Source organism: Hetaerina americana, unplaced genomic scaffold, assembly GCF_022747635.1.
Source record: "Hetaerina americana unplaced genomic scaffold, ioHetAmer1.1.p SCAF_1, whole genome shotgun sequence".
Taxonomy (NCBI): Eukaryota; Metazoa; Arthropoda; class Insecta; order Odonata; family Calopterygidae; genus Hetaerina; species Hetaerina americana.
The window spans coordinates 12,810,621-12,824,812 of NW_027286069.1; the positions used below are offsets into that span (position 1 = coordinate 12,810,621).

The 14,192-nt window shown below is 40.0% G+C and overlaps 1 protein-coding gene across 1 annotated transcript; it reads left to right on the forward strand.

Annotated features, from left to right (window-relative positions):
• Positions 1–2,231: 2,231 nt before the first annotated feature.
• On the forward strand, positions 2,232–13,729 carry spdo (sanpodo). The gene is made up of 4 exons (XM_071598629.1): positions 2,232–4,070; positions 6,326–6,446; positions 8,456–8,778; positions 13,346–13,729. Exons 1-3 carry the CDS (start codon positions 3,627–3,629, stop codon positions 8,752–8,754), a joined length of 864 nt encoding a protein of 287 aa, XP_071454730.1. The 5' UTR covers positions 2,232–3,626; the 3' UTR covers positions 8,755–8,778; positions 13,346–13,729.
• Positions 13,730–14,192: the final 463 nt, after the last annotated feature.

A 14,192-nucleotide genomic window follows, 5' to 3' on the forward strand; every position in this document is an offset into this window, starting at 1 on the left:
GGGGAGGCAGTCGGTCGGGGGCACAAAAGGAAGGCGGAAAGGACGAGGCAGGACAGGGTTGGGTGGAGGAGCGATAATGCTTGCGCGTAGTACGGGTTAAAGGGCGGGAAGGGAACGTTAAGAAGTCGACCTGGGATGGATACAAAGGGGTGCCGGGAGAAAAGGGCAAAAGGGATTTGGAAGATGAGGCCGCCGTGAAAACCCCTGCGGGGCCATTGCAACTGCTGGAGGGATTGCATGGGGTGGAGGGGATGACTGTAGGGAAGTAGGAGTACTTCAAAGGGGTTTTTACTGCCCTCATGAGTTTGCGGGATTCGAGGTCACCCAAAAGCTTCACCTGGTCCCAAATAGTATGCGGATCGGCCAATAGATTGGTTCGTCATGACCGCAGCTGATAAATAAAATAGGAAAAATATACAGAAGTAATAACAACCTTAATAGATTAGTGGTGACAATATTAAGGTGTACAGAGAAGCAAAAGAGAAAATATGAACGTACTCCAGGGAAACGAAAATACCATTGCCTTTCATATTGAAACTATTATAAATAAGTTGTTAAAGATTCGTCGTGTTCCCTTTAAGGAAAATGTCACCATGTTGTGTTTGTCCCAGATAAAAGTAGAATAATTTTTTACCGCCAATGGCGATGGCTGGAGTGGGGTCATTTGTGGTGGATGAGGTAATGGAGATCTTCGGGAAGGAACGTGACCCACATCAGTTAACTGTGGGCATTTATTGAGTGCGGATTAATGCTAGACTGGACCCCTATTCGACGGTCACGTCACGAATTCACGATGCCACTTTCCATGGAGCAAAGCTATGCGATACAACTCTGCATTATGCTTGGAAATTGAGTTCGGAGACCATTACCATGGTTAAGGATGCTCATGTAGATGGAGAAATGTCCCAAGTGATGGTTTTCTACTTGCACAGGATGTTCTGGGGTAGTAACGAAGAGGTTGACGATGAGGAATGCTCTGGACATCCATCATTCACACAGTGTGATGAAAATATGGAAAAAGTGCTCAATTCTGCTTGACCCCCAAGTGTCAGGATGTTGGCAGAGGAGTGTAACATTCAGGAAACCCTAGTGCATTGCATTATTACTGAAGATTTAGCCACGAGTAAGGTACGCCAAGATGGTGCCCAAGGTGCTGTCAGAAGACTACTTGTGTGACAATCTTGCCTTGGGCCTCTTGGACCACGGTGAAAGTGACCCGAATTTTTAAGAATAGGTGGTTATTGATGACGAGACATTGGGTCTCTGAGTATGACCCAAGTATAACTCCTTTGAGTGGCATTTTGGACCACTGGATAATGTCAACGAGGCCATGACGAGATACCAGAATGAGGGCCCTGTGGGAGAGCCTTACAAGAAGCATACCACAACTGGCAGAGGCACTGGTGTGTCGACACATAAGGGTGTTCTCATGAAAATTTTTAACAATTTGTACTTTGATCTGCAATAACTTTTATCCCTTAGATTCATTGTTCTTATTTTTAAGACGCATTTTTTATGTCCAAGGAATCGGGTAATTTCGCTAATTTGGTTCTGGCATCATCCCATTCATTATGGACAAGCGGGAAAGGTCTTTTTAAAACAAAATAATTGAAATTACCATATACCACTTCCGCAAGCACCCGTCTTCTCTTTGAAGTACTTATATTTCATGTGTACGCGTGAAGAAACAACAATGAAAATACATCTCGCAAATGCATTTCACTTAGGATGATAAACTTGCAAAATATACTTGTGTTTCTGATTTCCAAAATAATTTACCTACGCATCCACGCACATACACATTGCAATGGGGGTCCAGGTGCTGTTGGCTAGCCGCACACATCGCCGGCCGAATGCCGGTCCCTGTCCCTGGTACGCACCCAGCAGTGGCTTTCTGCTGCTTTTAATGCTTGTGCGTCCCCGACATGCGAGAAAAGTTGCCCACCACTCGTGAGTAAGGAGGAGGGGGGAATGGGGGAAGGCCCTGTGTGTTTGTGTGCCCTTCCTTCCCCCCCCCACACACACACACACCATACCCATTCGCCGTGTAAGCGGGAGAGGGTACGTTAGAGGAGGGGTCGCAGTGGCGGGAAAAAGGTAACGAGAGAGGGGGGGAAATAACCCCGTTGCCACGCGCCAGCAGCTGCCATCTGCTCCTGGCTACCACCACCACACGTCGCGTGCCCCCGCTCGCCGCCCTCTTCCCATTCCCAGAGTGGAAAGCGCCACGATAAGCAGCAGGAACCCAGGACGGACGCCTTGGCGGTGAGCATCAAAAGACTTGCATTTAACAACCACGAGAAGTCTTCTGCCGAACTTCTCCACCGTGTCTCCACAGCAACCGAGAAGAAATAATCTTCGGCGTGAGAATCGTCCACTCCCCAATTGGATCGGGAAGGATTTAAAAAAACTACAAGTATTCGCGATTAGAAGCTGAGGAGGCGTCGACGCTGTCATATATGTTTCCAAGGCGGAGGCCAAGGCGTGTCCTCAAGGAGCTGTGACAAAAGGATATCTCCTGCAGAAGGGAGGTCCGCGCGGTAAAAAGGAACCCTTTCTCGCTCCATTCATCCCCCGAGCCAGCCTCCTTCGCTTTTTCCACATTTATTTCCCTTACACCCTTCCCAAATATTTCTTCCCCCCACTTGCTGGTCATCAGTTTACCCATTTCCACGATAACGCCGCTTTCCTCGATAAGTGCGGCCAGCGATCTTGTGCCGGGAAGAGACGAGCGGTGTGATGGGATAGTCTTAATAAAACAGACGACGCCCAAAAAGATAGGAAGACCCGCAATTCCCTTTGGGGGTGGTATTCGCGACTGGCGGCCCCGTAAGCCTCTTTCCTATCCCCTCTGCTCTCATCGCTTCCCTCCTCTCCGTGTCGGCCGTTCGTAATAGAGAATAGACGAACGGAGATAGTGATTTCACACCTATTTGCAGGAATGTGCAGCGAGCATCGGGCAATGCGTCCGCGGTGGTGATTCGCCTTCGCGCGGTTCTACTCCCACGTCTCTCCTCCCCTTCCCACTCCTGAGCCGAAGATAGTGGTGGGGGAAAAAATCAGAAAACGCATTAAAGGCTTGCAGCTTCGCCCTTCCGTTAAAAGAAGCAGAGGAGGAAAACAGTGAGCTCATGCACGTTCAAGGAGGGTGCATCAGCGTTGGCGTGTCGCCCCTCGGTGGCAGCAAGACTGGTGGTCTCAAGCCGTTTTACGTGAGGAGGCTTTAGAAAATATAATAATTAAAAATAGCGGCGTACCCCTCGGAGTCCGAGTTGGTGAAAGGAGCAAGAAAGGGAGAGAGAGAGAGGGCGGAGAAAATAAGAAGCCCTTCTCTCATTGAATTTTTGAAAAAGGAAAACTTTTCACTTCCCCATCCCCTCCCCACACCCCTTTAATTGGTGTTTGTGCTGAGCAACCATTCGTGTAACGAGTGAGAGTGGGAGAGAGAAAGAGAGTGGGAGAGAGAAAGCAAGGTTCCCTCGCATTCCCGTCCATCCTCTCCTCGTGTGTGCGCGCGCGTCCTGTGACCTCAACGCGGCACCAAGGTACGCGGTCTCCACACTACTGTTTCAACGTTCCTCCATTGATTGTTTGCCGTGACCCTCGTGCACCGGAATATAAATAAAATGACCTCCTCGTACCACCCTTCGAGCCAGCGCCGCGGCATAGGCGTCCCTGGCCGCGCCAGGGTCGGTTTGTCCGCTGCCTCCCATTCGCCCTCCCCGCAGCAGGGCCGCGCCTCCAGTAGGAACCACTCGAGGGTGCACCCCACCTCGGAGGTGCTCCCCCTCGACCAGGAGGAATACCGGAGGGGAGAGGAGCACGGCCCGCCCCCGCCGTACGCCGCCCCCATGGAGCCGCTAATCGCCTCCACGCCGCCCGTCTTCCTCCGACCCGCCGTCTCCCCACAACAGCAGCAACACTCCCGCTGGGAAAAGAAGGCGTCGTGGGTGCGGCTGGGGGACGCGGCGCAGCCGCCGCCCGCCGTGGGCTCCCTTGTGGGTGCCGGGGCCGTCCTCCTGCTCTCGGGCTCGCTCTCCTGCCTCCTCTGCTTCTACGGCCTCTCCCAAGTGAGTATCGCCTGCGTTCCTTACCTCGCATGTCGGTAATGTTTATTTATTTAGATATTCGCCCAGCAAATTATTTACATTAATGAAGCCATCTATTACATGAATTCCGCCATTAAATAGATGCGCAGACTCATCTGACTATTAATAATATAACAATACTGTTGGGTAGGTTTCTCTGGATTTGGTCAGTTGATATCGGTAAATATTCAAAGCTTGACTATACTAAGTATCTGAGTAATACCTCACAGATTTACAGAAACTTCCTCTAACTTGAGACAAGTGCACTACAATATTCATTGAACATGGCACAGATTCTATTTTAGGGTGACTTCGGTGCATAATCGTGCACAATATGCTATAAATAGAAAAAATTGGTCTCAAACAAACAATAGATAGATAAAAATATATCTTCTAGCCTATCCCTCATTATACTCCATGTTCCTCAGTGATCCTGCAACTCCACTGGCATGCGTACAATCAATTCAATAAAGGAAGCTTCAATTTAAGTTAAAGATACCAACATTAAAAAAATAAGTTAGGCATATATATTCACAGGGTATTTCACCATACTTTTGAAAGGTCATATTTTCTCCTGTAAATTGCTTATTTATCATTAAACTAAAATTGAACATGACATTGGAAGCATGATCGAGTCTGTCTAGAAGGTCTATAGTGTTAGAACTACTAGACCTCCGGGAAATGTTTGTTATGTAATGCCCCAACCAGGCCCATAATTTGAAAGTTTAACTCCTCCTGCTTGGCAAGAATATTGTATTGGTAAACACTCGTGGTTTCACCATTGAGGAGAGTGATAACTAGCCAAATTCATGGATGATTATCAGGAAAAATATTTTCAGCTACATATCATGCAATGGAAAAAAGAATATGATAGACTCGTAAAGTTAACAAGATATGGAAAGATAGTTAAATATCATCCAAAAATAAAAAAAATCGTAATGTAGAAAACCAATTGAGGAAGACTAGTCAATCCTGGGTGTTAATTGTTTGACAATATGAAATCAGGGAGTACCTACTGTATTCTTTAGCCCTCAAGAAGACCAATTAGACATCCACTATCTCTACCCTATTTTGTTCCCCATACCCACACTCAAAGATAAAAATCAAGTGTATCATGAAGCATTGAGGTATTTAAATGATGGAAGGTAGCTTTTAATATTCCAATTATCAATTATCATGCCTTTTCTTTCCTCAGTAGGTAAAGTTCACAATCAGTAGTAGGGTACATACATACACTAGTAGTATTATCGATAGGCCAGAAGTCATTGCTTTGAACATTATTTTTAGTTGTAGTATAAGGGAGAATTCATTATTTAGAATGATCCGAATTTTTAAATTAGATCCTATTTGATGATGAGAAATTAGATTGGTGTGGTGGATAGCATATGTATAGGGATAGCATATGTATAGGCTTTATATGCAAATGACACAGGCTCACGATTTACCAAAGGTGATGATTTTTGATTTTTTTCCTATAGAGGTGTTTCAGATTTTACCTCAAATGTCTAATCAATCACTCAGGTGCAGAGTTCATCCTGGCAGGTGATATTCAAAGACACTTCACCTCAATCCCTTCATGCCCATCAAACTGAGTGGGCCATTAATGAACAACATTAAGTTTTTCCCTACTCTTGCCCCTTCCTTCAAATTCATACCCAGCCCTAATTACCCAGTTATCCCAAATGGGCATTGCCTTATTAGTGGCACACTTCCCAACCACAACCAAGGGTATTGGTAACATATTTTTGTGTTGGTGTTAAGTAAATTTAAATAAACTGGGGGAAATGCCATAACGGTAATTAAGTGGACTCATCTGATAAATTTAAACTATAATTGGATGTCTTAATAGCCTACTTTACTCGAATGATTAGTGCACTGTGAAATTTTCACATAGGTATTTAATAGGTACCTACTTTGGTTATGTAGTAAACTTATTGAAATAATATTTCTACATGAGTGAAATGGGTGAGTGAAATGATGGAAAGTAAAAATAAAATATTTCAGTACCCTAGGTAGGAAACTTATTTTTATTCCTACAAATTTGAAGCCATCATTCTGAAAAAATGACAGTTATTATTTACCATTATATTTCTATTTGTTTAAACTGCAAGAAATGCTTTCATAATATTTTTTTTAAACATTGTCTGTTTCTTATTTTCTCTTAGACATGTTTCCCTAATGAGTTGTTATGTTTCAGTGACATCAATAATAACTCACATACAATTTTAATCTGACAGGGAGGTCGGCGATACTATCTGGATTTTGGTCTACTCTCTGGATTCTCTTCAGTTCTCATAGGATCCCTGGGGCTTAGAGCAAGGACATGGCATCGTGCTCCAAATAGAAACTATGTTACAGGTATGTTTCCATGCTGTTCATAAAATCTGAAAATGGAAATATTTTAAACTTTTGACCTACCATCCAGGCAACACATTTAAATTTGGTGACCCTATGATCATTGTATTTAAATGTAAAAAAGTCACGCAAGAATTCCTCCCACTTATGCCTGTGTTGCATTAAGGATATCAATACAATGTTTCCAGCCTTTTTCCTCCAGAAAATCAATCCTGGTATTTTCTTCTGAGACCTGGACTTTGTCCTTATTAGCAGGGTATTTTCAATGAAGTTTATTCACTAAATTATTATTATATAAATCTTTTTGCAATCAGGCATTTGTCCTGGTGGCAACGACCAAGTCTGGTCAATGGTCACCATTACAATGCACATTCATACACACATAAGAAGAACAGATATGAGGCAAATATACAATGATGCTTTAAGATTACCAACCGCACCTTTACACACAAGGGCTAGGTTCACACCATACCTACAATTCTCCGTCCATCGTTGCACTCCGTCCATAATCATGCACTCTTCAATTTCACATACCGTTCAAAATCATACACTGTTAACACATTATTCAATTTTGCAATACAACTTCTCATGCCATCCACATCACATACAAACAATATTTTAATAAGTGCAATAGTATAATAATCTCTGATCAATGAAGTGTATCGCCCAGTGGCTGCTTTACACTTATTCTTAAAACTCCTAATATTGGATGGAAAGGACTCAAACAAACCTCCGGGCAGCTGGTTCCATTCAACAATCTTTCTGTTAAAAAAAGATTATTTTTGCTTATTTGTTTTTGTGCATTCTTACTTTTATTTTAAAACTGTGGTCTTTTTTTACTTAAGTTTGGATTTTGTATCTCTTTCCATAAATCTTCCCATGCTTCATCATTTGACATAATGACTGGTGGTCTCCTGGCATTTAATGATCAACCTGTGTTTTTCAGATAGCTTCTGAATGAGCAAAAGCATAATACGTAGTAGTTCCAAAAATTACCTAATTTTGACAGCTATTGAATGTACCATTTGAAAGCTATTGAATTCTACCTGGTATATAGGGGCAAATTCTGATTGATGTCTATTATTGATGAAAATGACTTCTGCTATCAGGTCTACCTTCTCTATCTCTGAAATTCCTCCATGTTCTTCCACTGCACTCTCTCCAACATTCCTTCGGCATATTAGTTTCTCAAATAAGTTTCTATTTTGTTTCTGAAGATTTGTCCCAACACAATATCTCATCTAACCTTAGTATATGTCCTTCTGATTATTAATGGGTCCTCTTCTATGCATAGAGAAGTGTATCTCACTTAAACAACAAAGTGCACACACCTATATTCATCATGATTTATACTATTTGAATTTTTTTTACAAATATATTGCACTTAAAACTTCATTTTTGATGATGCATACCTTGCACTCAATTAACCCCAGCCACACATCCTATCAGTGGCTTTCAGAGTACCAAGTAGCTTTTGATGAATATACCAGTGCCATTATGAAGGCCAAATTCAATTATATCTACATGTAAATCATTTTTTCTACCATATCTTAGCCTCTACTTAGACTTTATATCATAAATTAAATGGTATAAAAATGTTTACAAGTTGATAATGACTATTGAGGGTGTGTATTTTACCAGTTTTCCTCTGCTGTCATTTTTTTCTTTATGATTCATCCTCCCATCATCTTTTAAAATTATCTTTGTAAATAGTACCTCCCCTTATATCTCTCTTTTCTTTGTTTAACATAGCGATGTTCATTGGAATATTATGTAATTATATACATGACTCCAGTTCTGATAATTTCTGCCTTCCTTTTGATGAAGTTTGTAGGATGTATCACCAATCTTCCTCTCAATTCTAGCAAGTGGATATTCTGAATAAGGGGTTAGGCTAGTTGGCAAGATGACTGTGATTTTGAAGTTTACAGAGTTCATGTGGACCATCACAAAATTGCCTTTAAGATGAACAATAATCACATCTAAATGAATCCAAAACCACTCTTTCACAGGTTATATAGTGCTCAGCTTCTTCTCAGTGTTAACAACCGCTGGTCTGGTTATACTGAACTTTGGAAGGCTTCAAAATAGCACAAGAACCAGTCATGGCTCTTCAAGCAGTCCACACTCCATCATAGACCTAGTTGGAGGTGCTGAATGTGGGATTGCTGTGATCTCCATATTCATTGCAGCTGCAGGATTAATTCTCCTGTCCACATCAAGAAGTAGTACTCCGTGCTGCCTCAACTGCTGTGGGGATCCACCACCAGATGATCGTGTGGCACATAGGGCAGAAGGATTTACTCTCTAATGGAAATTCTTCTGTAATATTTTGGTAATTATGAATGTACCTTTGTTGCCAAAAGGAGTGTAATTTAACTTTTTTATATTTTTAAACATACTGCTAAAATCCAACATTGTGTCATGGAATATTAGATATTTAACACACAGAACGCAAAAAGGCCTAAAAAAGCTTAATTACCTTATTATGAGCTTTGAAAGCTTCAATTAAAAATTGTGGAAAGTAGTTCTTAAAGAACTGAGTGAAAATGTGGCTACCTTCCTGAACAAAAGACTTTTTTAAAGGGTAGATTTTGTCATGAGATACCCCTGAAAGATATTGGTAGAGCACTTGGCTAATGACTGGAGGGCCAGGATTCAATCTCTGGACACCTTCAGCTTCAGCTGCTTGATTTTTCAGGTATTACATCTTCCTGGGGAACCACAGGTGGCACTAATAAAGGATCTGGACCTCATATTTACCCTATTAATGAGTGAATGCCTTATGCCATTGGGCTTAGTACTATGTGAGCTCTACCCTCACATATCAAACCAACCCTAATGTTGATTACTGCAGTCATTTATAATTTTCTTGTCCTTTTGTGATGGAAATTTAGCCCAGTTAGCTTTTATTTAACAGCACTTGAGAATTACCGGCAAATTAGGCCATGCTCTCCAAAATTGACCCATTAATTGGCAGATATGAAATTTGTATTTTGTCTTCCTTTTACTCAGGTATCTCAGTTTTTCAACTCAGTAACCTTGTAGTGATATACTGATCAAATCCAATGAAATAGAATTCTCTCAGCCCTCTTGATCCAGTGTCATATTGAAATATGGGCCTTTCTTGGGTGAAATTAAATTCCTTAATAACCTTACTGAATTCAAATATTCTGTGAAAGGGTCAAGTATTATACTCATACATGTGGAGCAGTAGGAGAGAGAAAACTGTAATAAACAGTGCAAGACAGAAAGTACTTAATCTACCTTGTCCTTTCGTTTTGTCGAAGGCAATTGAATATTTTAGTACCAGTACAAACAATGTATTGCATTTAAGTGCCAAATTAACAGAGGGAGGCATTATAAAAATTGAAGTGACATAAATTAGAACAAGATTTTTAAGACCGCTTTTTGTATATCACACTTCATATTTATGTTTTCACCAATGCACTAACTGATAAGTCACATCTTCTTAAAACAGGTAGGTACCTTCTCCCTGGTGAAAATCAAGGGCTTGCATTATGTAGAAATAAGGTGTCAAGTTAAAATAGTGGGTAGGATAGTTGGCTACTGAATGGCTCTGGGTTTTAACCCTGGATGGAACTGGACACACCCACCTAATCCATAGAGTTGTTTATTTCTGTATATAGCCATCTTTAGTGTGTTTTAAACATTGCTTAATCCCAGTTGGCAGCTACTTGTTCTCTATGGCCTACATAATTTATATATCTTGTTACCTTTCACTCAAATAAGAACCAGCAGAGGAGATGTTCACTTATAGCTTAACCCTTAAAACGGCAAAGTTGCTGCGAGAAATGCAGACATATTTTTCCAAAAATCCCAGCATTGCTCTATGGCTCATTTCTTGATGGCTCTTTATGTAAAAAGCAATATAATAATTCTTATTTTTATGCTTAATTCTCTTTCTTGGAACCTCATTATATAAGTTAATTAACTTTGAGCCAATTATTACAAATATTAATATTTTTAGAGACTTTTTCATTGATCCTGCACAACCCAGCAATTTCGGCACAAAATTAAACAATTCCTAATGGCATTTGAAAGGGTTAAAATTGCATTTTTAAAATTCATATTATGTCAAATAGTCCCATTAATGTTTAGAGTCATGTACCATGAATTATTAGTTATGTACCTCTCCTCATAATATTCATTCTCCTACCCTCCACTAGATTAACCTAAACCTACATTATTTGGTTTGTGTCCTTCCAAAATATTTCACAGGCATAAAAAATTTCTATAACTGATGCATGCATGGTACATGGTGTAAAGAGTAGATATGTATCCCAAACATGGTGTAAGAGATAGCCATATTACTACCAGGATATCTTTCATTTCTTGTAACACCTGGCGTGACACAAATTTAAATGCAATAATTACAGCACATGTTACCTATGTTGGTGGAACTGGAAGGGATTTCAAAACACGAGCCCAAGAACACGCCATGTGTTATATTAAGCAAAACCCCAATTCCATCTTTGCTAAACACCTCATGGATTGTAAAAATAATAGCAATGTTGTCCCAGAAATACTAAATATCCTTCTTAAAGGATTAAAAATGGACACTATTGAGCTAATTGAGATTTGAAGGCACTTGGCACACCCTAATACGATACTCTGTAATGAGCAATTATATTCTCATCCCTTCCATCTCTTTTCCAAAATACTGACCTTGAGATCAAATAAATCCAACAGTTCAACATACCCATTTGCCCTTACCATTCCATGACCAGACCCAATGCCACGTCATAACCAAGGCACTGCCGTTTTTCCATTTTGTTTTCCTTTTCCTTCATCCGAATACTCATCGACCACCAACTTTCACTTCCAGAAAATTCCCAGACCCACCTTCAACTTTTACTCTCCCACCTACATAGCCACCCCTCTCCTCGAGGGTACACAAATCCAACAGTTCTAAGTACTCGCCCACCCCTCTCATTTCCCGGACCAGACCCAATGCTTAGTCATAACCAAGGCACCACCACCTCTCCTTCCCTTAACCAAAAAAACCACAACCACTGACTTTAAGGTACCGAAAAACCTGACCCCCCCTTCAATTTCTCTCCCTTCTCCTCTGTCTGAAGGGTATACATTCAACAGCTATATGTGTCTAACTTGTACCTAATGATGCCGCAAGTCCATGAAACACACTGAACCATGAAATGAAGTCTCAAGAAATTTATAAACTCATTTAATATGGACATACTTCTTAATGGCCAGATTTTCATGGAACAAATTATAACTTCCATACATTGTGAATAACATTATCTGACAACCCTATACAATGGCAATTTTTGAAAGAATACCTTCTAGGAAATTACTTAGAGCTGGTGCACTTGGTGAGAGCTTTAGCACACTCTGAAAGGACATGCTTGACCAACTCAAAGGCCACATTTTGACCAACAGTATGGCCTCTGACAGGAATTGATGTGTTTCCCGGCCCATTAGACATAGTTATTTATTCCTATACATGCTCTAAAATTAGCCTGCATCTTATGGCATAGGTGTATATGGGTATAACTTCGGCTTATAAGTGCAAGCTGACTTTCACTGAGAAAATACTATAATTTTTCCTGCATCGGGTGTAGAAAATAGTAGCCTTGATTACAAATTTTGATACTGCCACTGTTTTGAGTAAGTAGCAAGGAACAGAGTTTTTACAATTCATGCAAAGGACTTCCTTTTGTTTTTTAAGTTTGCATTTTTAGTGCTTTTAAACTTGAATCCCTGAATTACTCATCAGAATATGGAAACAAGGCAGCTTAAAGGCGTTTTGGCCCAGTGATGCCATATCTCTGGGATTCTGCAATTAGCAGACATTGACATGCGGCTGTTCATTTTTTAATCTAACAATTCAATTTTCTTAGCATTAAGTGTTAATATCAAAACACTTTTATCCTTTTCTTTTAGATTCAATTATTTTTTTAACCTAACCTGAAAAATTAGGGTGCAACTTATGGCTCTGGAAATATGGTACCCTCAATCCAGAGCCGTAAACGTGAGCATATTCCAACTCCTGAGAATCATTCCATATTATGTGCACAACATTCATTAGAAAATGTTACGCACTTAAGGCAGTTAGCTCCTGAAAATAAATAGAAGCGGTATTAATTATCAAGGGAGGTGACTAAGAGCTGGGGTTATTTGTGTCATATTAGGTATAGATGGGAAAGGAGGGACGGTTGAGAGAAAGCCGGCATCGGCATTAGCCTACTCTTAATGAAAGGTGCCAAGAGGTCCGCATTTTTTACGTCCAATCTGACAGACGGTATACTCAATCAGAGTGCTCTCCCCAAAGCACCTCAAGTAAGGATCAGGATACCACTGAGAAATATATGTTACCTCCAGGATTCGAGCCCAGGCCCTTTGAGTGGAAAGCCAGTACATGAGCCACCTCACTATCCCTTCCTAAAAATGACTGAGTCCATGGGGCTGAGCCTTGAGAGGTAATGAAGAAAAATCCCAGAAAATAATGACCCTCATTACAAAATAGGTTCATTTTCCCATAGGATAAGCATAGGCCCGAACCCTCCTTGCAGGAGTATTTTGGGATTCACACATCAGAAAATGTCTGTTGGAACTTCAATTTTCATGCAAACAACTAAGGAAGTAATGCATCCATATCTTAGGGTGTAGCAAATTAATGATCTTATTTCTGATGATGTTATTGTCAGAAAACCTCTATTATGATAATCATGCATAACATGATTGAAACTAAAAAAACTTGCTTAAAACTTAAAGATATTGCAGAATTACTGTTTTACAGAATCATTTTATATTACTTCAAGGAAGTCATCTTATTAAATTGCATTGTAAAACTCCTTATGGTTAACTAAAAATAAATCAAAACTAATATGGGCATTTGTTTCTCTTTTGCTTTTCAGATATGAAAGAACATCCGAGCAGTAAAGTTTTGCCCAAGAATTTTTAACAACTGTATCGGAAATGACAGTTTGGAATGATAATATAATTTCAATGCCACCAAAAGAAGATACAGATGAAATTGCAAGTATAAAAATTGTTATGAAGAGAATGTAGAGTGATATTAAAAATGAATCTAAAGACTTCTGAGTGATAAAAAAACTTAAGTGAAGCTGGAAATTGCCCTGGCAACATCCAAAAAACAATGAGTACCATCATGTGAATCAAAATCTGTGTAATCGTCTAGGGTAACACTTAGGGTTACCCTTTTGTTTGATAAGAATGAAGCTTTTGTAAATAATGTACAAATAAAATGTGTATCATGAAAATTAAATGATAAATTTTAACACAGCATTAGTTCAGAAGTTTGTGGCTGAAGTGAGGAAGACATAAAAAAGGTATTTCCATATTATTATTTCAAACCTGATAAAAGTACTACCAAGCAACATAAATTACATATTATAACAACTAATCCATATTCTGTCAAACATATGCACACCACAAAATGTATTCTTTAGCCTTCTCAAGAGAAATTACAATAGTGATGTACTGGTCAACCAATTCTTATTTCTTTAGAAGTATTGCCTTTATTTCATGACCTGGAATGATATCTAGATCTTAAAGCATAGTGAGAAGAGTTCTGAGAAGTGTTTTTACAGTTATTGCTAATCAAGGGAAAATATACACTTTCAAAAGTCAAACTGAAGAAGAATAGTACATTCAGTGCAGCTGTGGAACCTATAATGCACCAAAAATATACATAATATTCAGAGTAAAAGAACAAGAGCATGAGAAAAGAAATAAGTTGAA

Coding starts and splice junctions, on each gene's coding strand:
- spdo (XM_071598629.1), top strand. CDS start 3,627: ATGACCTCCTCGTACCACCCTTCGAGCCAGCGCCGCGGCATAGGCGTC. Junction 4,071..6,325: donor GCTTCTACGGCCTCTCCCAA/GTGAGTATCGCC, acceptor TTAATCTGACAG/GGAGGTCGGCGATACTATCT. Junction 6,447..8,455: donor AAATAGAAACTATGTTACAG/GTATGTTTCCAT, acceptor ACTCTTTCACAG/GTTATATAGTGCTCAGCTTC.